The following is a 15,508-nucleotide window of genomic DNA, read 5'->3' on the forward strand; positions in this document are numbered from 1 at the left end:
TTATTGCCATGCTTACATTTACCACCTCAGGATTGCCTGCAATGGAAAAAAAGATGGGTTCAGAGTCTATCCCGACCTGTACTTTTCTCACTTGTGTTGGAGCCTCTTTGTAGGGCTCTAGTAAGAGAAAAGGACAAGTAAGCTTACTATCAGTTTGAAGTCAATGTTTCACCTTCCAGTCGATGGTTATTAAGTGAGCCATACAAAATCAAACAAACGATCGGTTGTTGGTCAGTCAATCAGCTAGACAATTGTCAACCTCATTCCCAGTGTCTCTTTTCTCTGCCTCCATTTCTCAACAACTTTCTAAACGACAATGGAGGCAGAGAAGAGAGACCCTGAACGAGGTTCGTCAATTGTTAGGTGTTTAGGGAGATCTGGAGAATTGGAGAATTGGATAAAACAATGCAAGTTTAAGAGTGCACGAATGCACGAGAAAAGAAAAGAAACACAGTTAAACTCAATATCGTAAAACAGACCAGTCACATTTGGCCTCGTTCTCTTGTCGTAGCACTTCTTTCTCAAATATCTGTCCAAAATCTCAGAAGCATTAGCCACCTCATTACGTGTGATGGATGGATTTTCTGTAGCTTCACTGAATAAGAAAAACAAAAACGACTAAAAGTCAATCAATTATTGACTCTTACAAAAGAATAGGCTTATTCCTTTGATTCTCATCATGGATGCCATCATCAAATACTTCGTTAACGACATCACATTTTTCTCTTTTCATCCGTACCGTCTGCAGTCAGATGTCATGCAGCTGTTGTTTTTGCCGATGTTGTCGTCTTCATAATGATAACAACATTGTTTATATTGATTTGTCAACTGCTAATTATAAAAAAAATTAGGATAGTACGCGCACTCTCGTTGGTCAATAGTTGTGTTTAGATGAGAGTACGGAAACACGTCTGTGACATCACACGAGTTTTGATTGGTTATATGCCGTCAGACACGCGTTGTGATTGGCTGGTAGGAAATATGTGCGTGTATCAAGAAAATCTGTTTCAATCAAGAATTTTCCTGCATTTGTTTCCTTCATTTGTCGAATTATCTTTGAGAAATATTTTGCAAAAGCAATACACCTTATTCCAAAATGGCTGCTGATTTATGCGGATACAAATTGGCCCTTGTTGCCTCGTTCAAGATAAGATATTCTTTTGAATTTTAAGCTTAAGAAGAAGGCATCAAGGGCTAATTTGAATAAAAACAAAAGAATATTTAAATGGCGGTCATTTTGGAATAAGGTGTATACAGGACTTTTTTCCGTGTTTTCATAGCCTCATCTAAACACTCGGGGAAGCTGGGAGAATTCTCGACAGTTATGCAAACCCTCGACTGCGTCTCGAGTTTGCATACATGTCTCGAATTCTCCCAACTCACGTGTTTAGATGAGGCTATGGAAACGATATGGAGACTTAATTGGTTCACATACAGCGAGAGATGAAGCACGCAGCATATATTAGAGCCGGTCAAGAGCTTCCAGGAGAACCTCAAAATACAGAAGACCGAACTGCTTAATTTTACTTGATGATAACATTTTATGAAAAAAGGAAAAAGGTCACGTTTATTCGTTTCATCGCCGTTGTTATGAAGGATTCTAAGAGCTTTGAAGGGGAATCGCGACATACCTGTGTGAGATTTTCACACGGAGCAGAAGGAACAAAACCAGCCATCTTGTAATTAGACGCAGGGAAGCCATGTTACGTTCTCACTGTGGACAAAAGCGAGTAAAACTTGTAGGAATATATCTCTTGAGTGAAATTTTCACACACCAAAATATGAAAGCTATAGGGCGTTTGAAACATTAAAAACATATGTGCAAAATGCCGACCACTGGAGCTCATTGAAGTGGTCACACTACAGGCTTGTTCTCGTCTTTTTAATTTACAATAAACAGCAACTGCAAGAAATTGTAAAAATCACACTTGGATACCACGCCTTTTCAAATACAACCAAATTTTACAATATATGGTAAATACACCTACAAATGGACTCATAAAGTAAGTAAAGATGTTTTCATTCAAGAGTTCGTCTTTCCCCAAAAACTGAAAATGTTTTCCAAGTCTGTATAAAGAACCCAACGTGTAAGCAAAACTTTCTCTTTAGCTGAACTCGTGCTGAAGATGCCGGTAACCGTGCTGTTGGCACTTAAGTAGCCATCGATCATTCCCTTGAAACGAAAAGGTATGAGCTAAGGCAAAATGATGACAAGAACAAAAACTGCATGCATGTTTATGTCTCGGGACATTATCGTATTCCAATGTTTCTTTATTTTCAATTTGAAAGAATTGTTTAACCCTCCACTGAACATTACTCTAGCTTTCAGTAGCGCAATTTTTGTCCATAAAAAAACAAAAACGACAACAATATACGCTCCCGCTGATTTTAGCTTAATCAGTTGAAATATTGATTTACCAAAAATGCCACCAACGTAGTTTGTAATTCGTGAAATTAAATAAGCTCTTATGTTTTGTCGAATCGTTAAAATCGATGGGAAATCCTTACAATAATAACTGAATCATGAAAATGGATTTTTTTGCCGAGATAAAAGGGATATAAAGCGGAAAAATAGTATTGATGGCAAGTTTCTCGACAGAATTCAAAACAAACATTTCCACAAAAGAAAGTAAAAAGAAAATTGCTGACATCTCGTAGAAAATTTAAGGCACTCGGCATATAATCAGCCTCTTTTCAGCTGTCTGCTTGTTCTGACTCTGAAACTCTGGAGATCTTTGCAGGAATTTTTCCTGCTGTATGTGATTTTCCTAAAACAATACTGGCATTTTTTATTAATTTTTTTTGCTTTATTTTACTTTTTTTTCCAGTAGTCTATTAAATTTTTCATCACTGAAGATCGACCACAACAATGATTTTAGGGTGTCAACTCCCTCTCAGAGCTTCAGTTGAATCACTTTTATCCTTAGCTGTTTTCTACGACAAATACCTAATATCGACATTTAAAATTTAACCATTATTTCATATGGAAACAGTGAAACAGCAAATGACTCTACTTACTGGAAAGCAGTTTTCATAAACACTAAACTTCGCAATTATGTTCCATCTTCATCGAGTTACTTTTTAAGAATGTCAAATTCTATCAACGACTTTTGCTGTCTCATACCTTCTTTCTGTAACGATAGAGAAATGCTTGAAGTCCAAGCCGCTGAAATTTATTTACCGGGCATCACGTTGATATTATACCACCCTTTACCGTGAGGCAGCTGGTTTCTCAAAGTCCTCATCTCGTATTCTGTTAAACGGGTAACTGTCTTTATCTGGTCAATAACTCGGCAAATTACAATTCAACTTACAGCATAGAATTAATGGGTACGTCAGTTAAAATCTATGTCATATCTCTCGGATACCAAACGAACTTTAGGCCCAAAAAGTGACTAGAAATAACTCGTAGCCAACACAAGTCTGAAATACTTTCACACCGCATAAACAAAATAGTTTGACTAAAAAACAGAAGCTTTTCCCAAAAATGTAAAAGGAATAGTCTTAAGCCATTTCTCTATTTTGTTCATATATGAAAAAGAAAGAGAGGCCAACAGTTGAGATTAAGGTAAGACCAAATTATTTTTTTCTTTTGAGATTTTCGAAGATTTGCGGCCAGTTTGATGGAAAGACATGAACGATCTTCTCAACTCTGGCATGTCACAGATTATTGTTGCCAATCAAGAAATTGAGTGTATACTGAAGAAAAGGAGGTTAAAACATAAAACCTCTCTTTCAGTTACATATAAATTACATTTTAATTCCTTGGCTGGTGCTTTCAACACAAAAGTAGTATTCGCTTTAAAAGTAAAATTGTTCGCTGCTTTCATATAAGTCTCATGTACTAAACGTTTACGATGAAAAATCATCGACCGCGATTGATTTATCACAAAACGCGTTACGTCTTCCCACAATTTTATCATTGGATAGCTTAATTGGTTTAATTGAAGCCTACGGTGGTGTATTAATAATTAAAAAGTCATGGTTGTATGTATTCAAGACGTTCGAATCCCAATCATAGTTCATTCCTTTTCGTTAAAGAATGCAAAGTGCAGAGAACACGAAGCTGAAAAAGACCGATTCCACATAGAATGAACAGGAAAGATAATACTAAGTTGATACATACTAACTTGGAGAACACATCAAGTTTGTGTGGTTATGAGTTATCTTTCAGGCCGGTATCAGTTGTAGATTTCATCGCGTAGCACAAGCTTTGATTATGTTGATGCCCTTCAAAACAAGAGCGAAAATCAGATTAATTAAACGTATCTCAAAATGAACGAATCAAGCATTTTGACAAACAAAATCAATGACCCCAAGGGGAAAAAAACCCGTTATCAAACCCCTTATTGCTGTGGATGAGATAGGGAGGAACAGTAGTAAGAAGAATGAATTTTTCAGGGGCAACCAACGTAAAATTAATTGCAAAATGCTGGAAAAAAGGTATTCCTCTATGTCCTCAGGCCAAGGATGACTATGAGCAAAATTCCAGGAGCTCGTTTCTCGAAAGTCCCGAAACTCTACGGGCCATTTTTCAGGTGTCACGATTCTTTTTGTATCTCAAAAACGTAGAGGATTTAAGTCGTCAATCTTCACAGTTATTTTTCTTTTTGTTACCTTGAAAACATGTTACTGCGCCTTTCAGTAACATGCGGACTCTTTTAATTCAAAGGTCAACCGACAAATGCGTTTTCGCTACCGTCGATGTGTTCGGCGGCTCCTACGAGCTTCCGACTACTGTCGAGCGCGCAGTTATCAAATCACATCGTTGAGCCCAGTTCAGTCAACATAGTCGGAAGCTGGGAGGAGCCGCCGAATATTTGATTGACGGTAGCGAAAAATACATTTGTCTGTTGACCTTTGAATTTAAGAGTCTGCATGTTATTGAAAGGCGCAGTAAATGATCGGCTCTCCAAAATAAGCTGTTAGCAGTTAAAATGGCTTTTCGGGCCCGAAAAGTTTTCGAGAAACAGGCCCCAGCTCCGAGCTAAATAGTTAAAACAGTTAGGGAAACACTAAGCCAGCCGACTTTGTGTCACTGTTTTCCAGCCAGCAAATAACCCCGTGAATCGCAAAACCGGTCAAAACAGGTTTTTTTCTCGACATGAGATGAACCAGCGGCAAGCTTCTCGTGAACGAGTTCTCCTCCAGTGTCCCCCAGTCTCTGTTCTCATGCAGCCAGCACGGATTGAAATGCTAAAAATATTTAGTGTTTCCCAGCGAAAGGGTATGAAAATTAATAACTGGTCATAACTTGCCAGCCAGCTGAATTTCCACTGCGGAACACCTTCTTTGGGTACCCTTGATTTTAGAGGATCAGCACGCAGGCGATGTAATAGTGGTAAATTATGAACGGGGTGTCGTTAATCAAGTCAACCGCTGGTTGCTAGAAATCACCGTTCTTGTGCTTGACCAAGCCATTCTCCGCCCCGAATTTATCTGATATACACAACTGATAATTTATTCTGAATTGACTATTATAATTAATTTAGGACGCTGTATCCCAGGACTTGTGGGAAATGTTCATATTTTTTATGAAAAGATAACCCAAATGTATGGACATAGGGTTCGAACCTGGGAATGTTGATGAATTTAACCCCTCACCTAATCTCTTAACCACTACACCCCTAGCTACTCAAGGGCTTTAAACACTATTGATTTGATAATGCTATATTATCACTCGACGACAAACAATATTAAACACTGCAAAAGGTCGGTTACCAAACTTCACGATAAAGCTAAACATTCTAAAATCAAAGCCTTCGCCTAATAAATCTACAATAGCTTAGGCCTAATTACTCTTCAGCAATAATATTCTGTGGGAGACTTAAAAAATATTTTTAAAAACTTAAAAAATATTTGAGAGAGCGGTGTCTTGATCTTCAGTGGTGAAGCGGTTCCTATAGAATTGAACTACGGATTCGCAAGTCCTATCCATGAGTATGATTTTCATCTTCAGTTCTTTTTTATCTGCTACCACAAGTCCTGGGACACTGTGTCACAATTTATCTGTTCTTAGATAGTTTTCTCTCTAACAATACTGCGGACTCGGATTTTCGTAAAAATATATGCGGATTGGCGGATTTTGCGAAAAATTAGCACGGATCGACGGATTTGCTGCCCCCTATTCACCCCCTCCGGTCTGACTTCGTCTCGGTTGCTGGACCGAGACGAGAAATTCTCATACCGGTTTGAGTTCTTACCGGTCTCATGTAAATCACAACAAAGCCTGTATGCTTTTGGGTCAGCCATAATTTATTAGAAAAAAAGTATCGTTTCATCCCGAATACGGTTGGTTTTTTCCTTATTCCAGACTTTTTCATAAACAAACAAGCCACTGCTCGGTACAAAGCCGACACACATATAATTGTGGCCGTATGCCCGGAGAAGATAGGTGCACTTGGAATTATCCTGTTCATTGGGGAGTTTGGGAATGACTACAAAAATTTGAGGACAAACACGTACCAAGACATTCCAGTTTACGCTCACTGAGCGTCTAGTTGCTGCTAGCCATGGCCTGTGTGATCTGTCGGTCTCCATAATTTTGACGTCATCCTGTGATATGCCGAAAGTCGACAAAATGACAAACCACGGGGGAGGAAGAAAAAAAGGAATTTAGTCGAAATCCCGGAAAAGGGACATTGAGAGCTTCTTTAGAGCCTAGCGAAGGCATCTGGATGGTTTTTATGGCAAAACATGGCAATCGTAAACGATATTCATGTGAAAAATTATAAAGGTGAGCTTCTGACTCTGTTCTGCTCTGTTGCGCAAACGTTATTAGTATTCCACGTGGCTTGTCTATAACTTGTTTGAAAATTACCAACTTTTTGCGTAGAATAGCCTTTTAGAATGATATTCTGGTTTCTGAGATGATACCTTTTGATTGGGCGGCATACTGTGATAAAAAAATTCGTCACTTCTGGCGACGCGTAAGGTTGCGTGATCGCTTAAATTTTACCTGGGCAGGAACAAAACACAGGTCTCAGGTCACAGGTCTCTTGTTTTCTTAGTAACTAAAACAAGGAATGACCTTCAATGATCTACATTGAGCTAAAATGGGAGCACCACAATGACCTACAATGACCTACAGGGGTCTACAGTGATCTACAGAGATCTACAACGAGCTACTAGAATGATTTACAATGATCTACTATGACCTACAATAGGGTCGGTACATTTCGCCGACCCCCAGTCCATGGACTACCCAAATGGAATACCCTAAAAATACTATTTCGAATGAGTACTGTTGATCCATGTGTAAGCAGCATCTCAAATAGTGCTTACTTAAGCCTCAACACCCATTTTAAACAGCATTGTTCAACAGTATTTATTTTAAAAAGGTTAGCTTTCGATCATTGTTGTGATGGCCGATTACTTCATGTAAGCTAACCTTTTTTAAATGGGTGCTTAGACTGTTGAAAAATGCTGTTTAAAATGGGTGTTGAGGCTTAAGTATTGCACTCCAAAAGGGGCAGGGGCGTGCCAACTCCCTCAGGATCATGTTGAGGCCCCTTTGTACCCCATATACAAAATTCAGGCACTTCTGTGTGGCCGTGTGTGTTCTCTCCCATCAGGCTGGGGATTTCTTGCAGTTCCCATTGCTTGGCGTGCTTGTTAAGTAGGGGGCCTCCATCCCTTACTCCATTCCTTTTTAAGGTCTTCCAGGAGGGTGGAGCTTACTATGCCAATGGGTATGACTAAACCAAGGTGTTTTATTGATGACAGATATGATGACCCTCTCCTCACCAACACACGAACTTTGTTTTAGACTTAGACTTTTCTCCAAAGGCACATCTCACATTTCTCTGTTTTCTCACAGACCACAACTTTGCCCCAAAAAATGACAATCTTGATGATTCTCTTCTCCAGATTGATTTTGAAGGCTTTTGTCAGTAATTATGTTGTCTAATAAAATGGGATGATCATAAGGAGTGACAACTTAACCCACTTGGTCAAGACTCTTGATATGATTGTCTAACATGTGATGTCAGAGCTCCTATAGGACTCAATAGCCAAATGAGGGTTCACAACAAGTGATGCACCCAACCTGTCTTCATTGGCCATGATGGACTAATAAGAAGAACCCAAAGCTTCATAGGCTTCTTGATTACCTCGTATCCAATATTCTCTTACCCACTTTTCCAAACTGCAATTTTGAGCTAGTTCTATCTGTTCTGTAATGAGTTTTGACTTGCATTGATTTGAAGATATTGATCCATCTCTTCTGCAAAGTTCTTCTTTGTATTTTATCTCTTGGTCTTTTTACTACCACATATTCTTTTCAAACTTAGCTTAACTGTCATCGTGACCAGATTGCGATAAGAATTGGAATCAGCCCATTAAATTGTGCTCAAACCAGGTGTTACCTGTCATAATGTTCCCGGATTTACAGAGTCAATTAGGAAGTCTCGCCTATCATTACTGCCGCCAAGGCAGTAAAACAGCCTGCAACCATGACTTCCTTCACCAACAACTGCACTGAAATTCCCCAGTCCTATCACATAGTTGTTCTCGTTTCCAAGGTTATCATTCATTTCCTCTGCTCCGCCATACGGTTGGTCTCAGTGGTAGGCATGCACGCAACAACAACCATAATATCTAATGGGTCACATCTTAATTTCACCTCTTACTCTCAATTTGACAGACGAGCGGTTGGCTCAATTGGTTAAGCATCTGACTACTGAGCGAGAGGTTGCAGGGTTAACTACTGCCAGACCAACACTGAGGGTCTTTAAGTAACTGAGGAGAAAGTGCTGTCTTTGTAATGACGTATGCAAATGGTTAGACCTTCAAGTCTTCTTGGGTAAGGACAATAAACAGTAGGTCCTGTCTCACAACCCTTCAATGTTCATAATCCTCTGGGACGCGAAAGAAGCCACACACATGTCGCAAAGAGTAGGGCATGTAGATCCCGGTATTGTGGTTAGGCCTCATTTCATTCATTCATGGGTTGGGTGAGATCACTAATGGTAACAGTACATGTATATGCTAATGTCCGGTCTTACCCACACATTGATTACTTGTAAAATGCACACGTGAATAGGAAATGCGTTATATAAATTCAATACCATTACCTGCCATCAGGAGTCCATGATAAGGTTCTCCTCTCTCAACACACTTTCTTCCCTGGTTGTCCAGGAGCAGGGCAACATCCCTTTCTCTCGCTGTACTCCCAAAGTAAATTAAACACGCATAATCGCTATTAAGATAAATGTCCTTAAATTTCTTTTGGAATGCACTTCAATAAGACCTGGGATCTGCCTCTCCAGTCTTCCCATTTTGTACTTCTGTTACCTGGACGTTGTTCTTAATACATTCCATACACCATTTCGAATCATCAAAGAAGAGGATTTCACATATTCATCTCCTGGTTCAATGTGGCAGCTTTCCAAAGAAAGATCCTGTTAACGTCATCACATCCGATACCCTCCATGTATCCATTACAATGCGATAATACTACAAATTTATAAGGGAAGTAGGGATGAGAACTTTTGGAGGTGATTTGCCATTGCCTTCATGAACCCAGGTGGCTGTCTAATCAGGGCTAGTGGGTCTCAGGATACATGCCAGCATCTCGTTGTACAGTGTATACACAGTTGGCCGTAGAAGGCCCATCTACCAATACAACTGTCCTTTATGCTGCTCCCATGTCTTCTGGTGAGTCAGACTCTATTGTAAGACTAAGGGGGTACTTCAGCTTTCCTTAGGTGAGCTCCCAGGCTCGTGTAGGGATGGAAGTGCCTTACATCTCCATTCTAGACTGGCTGTCCAAGCAAGGTGTAGCCACTGACCTTTCAACTAGGTTTGTTAAGTATCCTCTGTTTCCCATGAGTCAGTTAATTAGCCTCTTGTGAGAATTTCCAGCAAAGCAATTAGCCTACAGTAATAAACCCTACATGACACCACAGCTTTAGAGAGATGGGCACTTGCAAATAGAGTATAAAATTTCCTCTTACTTAGCAGATAATGAAATGGAAGCTTAATCAAGTTGCACTCTGGGTTGGCCATGGGTTGGGTTGTCAAGCTCAAGACATGTGAGGGCAAAGGCAATCTTCTGGTCAATTCCCAACATGATCCCGGGCACCACTGCTTAGTTGACGTAACGAATATTGTTAGCAACTAAAAGTTGTTGCAATTTGCACAAGAAATGGGTTGGTAGATTTCACCTACATCTTCTTGGGCTAACTAAAACATGGTACATGTAGAAGCAATTTGGGAAAGTGCAAACTGAACAAGAGTACACACTTTAGTGCAGTTGCATGATGGAGATAAAAGTACATGGTTGTTTCCTTGTGGGGTCAAGATGTCCTTAGGAACAATACAATAGGGCAATACCTTACAATATTTCACATTGAATGGGAAAGAGAAACAGTCAGCTATTGTGAGTTGTTATATTGCACAGTGGAGCAATGGTACCGGTGCAAGCCAAAATAATTAACTGAGTTCAAGTCATTGATTGATTCTGTGGGGATAGAGGCTTTTAGAATGACCTTCCAGTCTACCCAATCAACCCCACAAGGAAAATCCTGTTTGAGATGATTGCCTCAAGCTCAGACTCAAGATGTGGAGGAACCTCAAAACAGTTTCAATCTCAAAATATTGCGTGTAATCTACCAGGGGAATCTTCATATTGTGAGCAACAATAAGGAAGTCTAACATGAGTACCAGCAACAGGTGCAAAGATATTGTTGTCATTGTTGTCATAAAATGCTGCTTAGCCCTGGGAACAGAAAAGTTCATCGGAGTGGAGCCGTTGTGTCTCTTGTGATTGCAAAGATGACGTCAAGGTTAGAGGAACACTAGAGGTCATATTGCTGCAGAATTGAGACACCATTTTTCTCCTGCCAAGTAAACAAGTTTTAAAAGTTAGCTATGTTTTATTTGTATCTGTTCAGAATATCGTGAAATTAACTTGAAGGCATTTGCAACAAGTAATAATGGGTTTGAATCCCAAGTATTGGTTAAATATTCTCATTTTTAATGTTTCTAATGTCGATATAAAACTTTAAAAGGGCTTGCTGAATAATGATCCACCATGCTTTATCTGTAAGCCCTCATTTCCAAATTTCAGTAATCCTTAGGGACACACAATGACAAGATGTTCCCAGCCTTGGTCTCTGATGTGAGAGGATCCTGGGCAGAGTGCTCTAACTTTTGTAAGGTTATACTCAAAAAATAGTAGTTAATTTTCAAAGTCTCTTTTTCACTTCCTTAAAGCTCACAGAATTAATTATTTAACTCTTTAGCATAGTGTTCTTTATGGCAAAAAAAAAAGCAAAATCAAAAGGCAGTCATTATACTTACACACCATCTACTTTCCTCTTTCGGCTGGGGTTACTGCAGTGTTTGCAAGTACACATTCGTGTGGAACTGAAACCTTAAAGTAAATAACAAGGTTAATTTTTATAAACACCACCCTATTTGTAATGACTCACCTTCTCGTTCGAAATCATCTTCATAGCATCTGGTCATGTGTGGTTGCTGATTATTCTAAAGACGAAATGTGCTGAAACAGAATCACAATCAGTTTTACATGGCACTTCACATCAGCAAAGTGACTTTTAAAAAAATGCAGACTGACAAGAGTTTTTCTTTGTTTTATTGATTTTCATTCATTGTAGTTACAAGGTTTTATAAGCTAATTCAGTTGCCTTTTGTTTGATAGCCTGAAAAGAAAAAGTATACAAAAATTTGGTTTTATCAACGGAGTTGATAATGTAAATTGGCCACCGTACAGAGATTCTAAAAGCTGACGTTTCGAGCGTTAGCCCTTCGTCAGAGCGATTTGCTCTGACGAAGGGCTAACGCTCGAAACGTCAGCTTTTAGAATCTCTGTGCGGTGGCCAATTTACATTATCAACTCCGTTGATAAAACCAAATTTTTGTATACTACTTCCCCACCGACGCAGCACCACAGTTTCTTTAGAAACTACCCCTTCATTCATTTGAAAAGAAAAAGCACCTGTTGAAGGAAAACAGTGTTAGTACCTGTGGAGGCAATTAATCTTGGTTAGAAAATGAAGAGACAGCCAGATGGTTTTTGTTTTTTTTATTTGTGATAAGTCAGCAGAACATATTACAGTCTTTTGTTTTATACATTACTCTCATACCCTGAAAAGTAAAAGCACCTGTCGGCACAAAGATGTGTTAGAACCTGTGGAGGCAATTAATCTTGGTTAGAAAATGAAGAGACTGCCAGATGGTTTTTGTTTCGTTTATTTGTGATAAGTCAGCAGAACATATTACAGTCTTTTGTTTTATACATTACTGTCATACCCTGAAAAGTAAAAGCACCTGTCGGCACAAATTTGTGTTAGAACCTGTGGAGGCAATGAATTGTTGTTAGCGAAAAGTTCTTTATTTGTGCAGTACTGCAGTAGCTCTTTGTGTTAATCATCTTTAAATGACCAGCTTGACAACAGGTTTAGTGTTAAAAAGTTTTATTTCTTTCTTTTAATAGTTACAAAGCAACCTTGACATTACTTATTAAGTACTCCACTGCATCTGAAGGTCTTGATGGTTGGGTGCGCACCTATGCTGGAAAAATTTGGGTGCCTGGCAAAACCAAGAATATTTTCAGGGCTTTCCAGGCCATTGTCATTATCATAGTGAATGGCGAGTTCTTCATGTAGCCATAGCGGAATAGCAGTGAAATGATCGAAGTGTTGACGATGAATCGAATAGTGAATCCTGTAGTTAAGAGCACGGAAAAATCGAATGAAGTGCGCATTCGGAATCGGCAGAAAAATACAAAAGTTCCACATACCTCATGCCAGGTTGTAGTGTATTGCCTCAGACCCATTGACATGATACAACTTTTGTTGCCAAGGGGTAGTGCAGTGTGGTGCACTGCTAATCCCCGAGGCCTGGCCTATCACAGGTTAGAATCCTGGTCTAGATCCGTTTCAATTCCTGAAACAGTTTTTGACAAAAGTTGTGCCATGAAAATTGGCCTTACCTTATACGGGTTGCTGTTACGTTCCAGTCTCCATTTCAGCCTCCTTGATGTTTTTTTGCCAGGACTTCACTTACCCGAAAATGGGAACCAACCAGCCAGTTATTAAGTATTGACAGCTGTCTCAACACACATTTAAAAATCCCGGTCAATGATAAACCCATTTTTGATTTGAAAGAATTTAACTTTTGGCAGAACAAAAACGCAAAGGTTTTTCATCTGCCTCTTGCAAGTTGAAGCAGCTGTGTATTTTTAAAATTAAGTGCAAGTTATAATAGCTATTCTGTCAATATCAATAGGTATTAAAACTATTTGGGTTAATTTAAAGTGATGTCCTTTTATCCTCGGCTCTGTTTTGAGCAGTCTTCGCCTCATTGGCAACTACTCTAACTACTTAACATGAGTCATTTCAAAAGTAGTCTTTTGGTTATTGACGTCTTCAGCTGGCTGGTTCCAGTGGAATTCCACAGGTGCCCTTAAGAACCATTGATTGTACTTGGGCTGGGACTGTTGCTGATCAGTGTCACTGGATTCTTGCAATTTGCAGAATGATGTTTAATGTGAATGCTACTAGTCCTACTGCCTGCCATATGCAATGCAGGGCTTTTTGACAGGAGGTTCCTTCCACAAGGTAAAACTAACAAGGAGACAATAGTTATTGTCAATGTCTCAGTGTTACCACCACCATAGTGGAAAAAATCCTCCCATCTCACTCTCTTGGAGTGCTAACTATAACTGACTGCCTTTCCTCTTGGTCTTCAGGTCAGTTGCATCCTTCTTAGTCAGTTATGCTTAACATAATATTAAAAAATCTTGGACTAGGGTGTGTGGATTGTCCCGTGAATTCCCTTGGGTAGCCTGTAAATGAGGTGTCTCCTCTTAATTAAGCAATTTAAGAAAGAGAAGAAACACAGCCTCATCACAGCTTACCCTAGTGAGTACTTAGTTGACACCTATGGTTTACCTAACCTATCCCCGCAAGGCTGAGGTAAGCAGTTACCACATTGCCATTGTAAATTAACTTTTGTTTGGTCAAACTGAATTTGCCCAGTCGAAAGTGTAGTTTCTAAAGAGGGTCATTTGGAAAAATTATTTTTTGAAGGCAAGAGGTAAAGCCACAACAGACATTGCGAGCCTAACCTAATTGTGTTAAGTTTTACTAGAGAGACCACTCAACTTGAAGGAAGTTCCCAAATGAGATCTCCCCACAAAATTGGAATGGCCTGTTATCTTAATTATTGTAAGTGTCTGGTTGAACCTTGCGAGATTAAACCTTCACTTGACTCAGCACTAGCTCTGGCAAGTGAAGTGTATCGTGTGAAAAAATTCAATTTCAGTGCATGCAACTAAGCGGGAGAACTTGTGGAAGATGAAGTCTTCGTTTGTAGAAAAAATGTCAGGAACTTCATTGGTAGATGACCATCCAAATGACATCAAATCAAGGTCTCTGAAAAGAGTAACTAGAAAGGAAAGCTTCTAGAAGATGAAGTCTTCATTGGTAGAGAAACATTTCAGGAACTCCAATTGTAGATGACCAACAAGGTGACCTCAGATGGAAGTGTCGGAAGACAAAGTGCGGTCCTTTAAGCCGAAACAAAGACGAACCAAGCCGAAAAGAGTATTCAACGATGATGAAGAAGCCGATCAAATTCCAGTTGTGAACCGAAATACCTGCAAAGAAACCCAAACCTAATGGGAGCCTAAGGGGAGGAGCCATCCCGTACCATGGGTCTCATTAACTAATCTAGCTACATTAATTAAGCCGAATGAAGAAGCCAATTGACTTCTGACCGAATGCATGTGTGTGCAAAGTATGCTTTGCAAGATTCAACCAGAGCTCGATTATTTTAACCCCCCATACCCCAACCCACGCAAAAGTCGACTTACTGCAGTGATGCATCTTTCATCACAGTGCTGCAAATGACTTGCCTTGGCTGATCAGAAGCAATACGCTGTGTTTTACAGGATACCAAGCAGAGGGTACAGTAAAGTGGATTGGCAGTCTGCAACAATGGTGGAATCTGTTCTGAGTGGAAACTTAAATCGTTCTGTCTGAGGATGTCCACTGGGCTGTCCATCAGTTGAGTTCCTGGTAGGAAGCAAAGGTAATAACAGAGTTTTACTTGATCCTGATTAAGACTAGATGAGATAAGATGAGATTGATATTTTCACGTACGAAATGAAACAAGGAATTTTACAATAACTTGAGGTACAAATGAAGCTTTGTCTTGAATCCTAACTTTGTGAATCTTTAAAAGATTCTTCAAAGCAGAGTAGTGTGAAACCATGTCTGACAGCTTTGTCTTTTTTTAGCAAGCAAGTGCAGCATTTATCACAAGAGCTCGGCCGTTTTGTGGATAATGATCAAACTGAGCAACCAGGTAAAGGTGATTTAAATGGTATTGAAATAAACCTGTCTTCATCTGGCACCGGATGGTACTAATTGCATTTGTTTACTACTTTTACTTCAGCCTTACTTGATAACTTTCTGTTACTAATATGTACATAATAATTATTTAATTTGAATTAGAAAGAACTAGCATCACACATATT

General features: G+C 39.3%; 1 protein-coding gene and 1 long non-coding RNA gene across 6 annotated transcripts in view; one reads left to right on the forward strand and one right to left on the reverse strand.

Annotated features, from left to right (window-relative positions):
* Positions 1-3,114, reverse strand: part of LOC137973938 (gamma-aminobutyric acid receptor subunit rho-1-like) — a 10,806-nt gene extending 7,692 nt beyond the window's left edge. Inside the window, exons 1-4 of the mRNA XM_068820845.1 lie at positions 3,019-3,114; positions 1,632-1,714; positions 480-595; positions 1-36 (exon numbers count right to left, since the gene is read on the reverse strand). The exon at positions 1-36 is cut by the window's left edge and continues 32 nt beyond it. Of these exons, the coding sequence (XP_068676946.1) occupies positions 1-36; positions 480-595; positions 1,632-1,702 (223 nt within the window). The 5' untranslated portion in view covers positions 1,703-1,714; positions 3,019-3,114. The remainder of the gene's footprint in view (positions 37-479; positions 596-1,631; positions 1,715-3,018) is intronic.
* Positions 3,115-6,571: 3,457 nt separating this feature from the next.
* LOC137973489 (uncharacterized) overlaps positions 6,572-15,508 on the forward strand; it is a 30,190-nt gene continuing 21,253 nt past the window's right edge. For all 5 annotated transcript variants that reach the window (XR_011117252.1, XR_011117251.1, XR_011117253.1 and 2 more), the window contains exons 1-3: positions 6,572-6,736; positions 14,921-15,060; positions 15,269-15,336. This is a non-coding gene — a long non-coding RNA (uncharacterized lncRNA). The remainder of the gene's footprint in view (positions 6,737-14,920; positions 15,061-15,268; positions 15,337-15,508) is intronic.

Source organism: Montipora foliosa, chromosome 10 (assembly GCF_036669935.1).
Source record: "Montipora foliosa isolate CH-2021 chromosome 10, ASM3666993v2, whole genome shotgun sequence".
In the NCBI taxonomy this organism is placed as follows: domain Eukaryota; kingdom Metazoa; phylum Cnidaria; class Anthozoa; order Scleractinia; family Acroporidae; genus Montipora; species Montipora foliosa.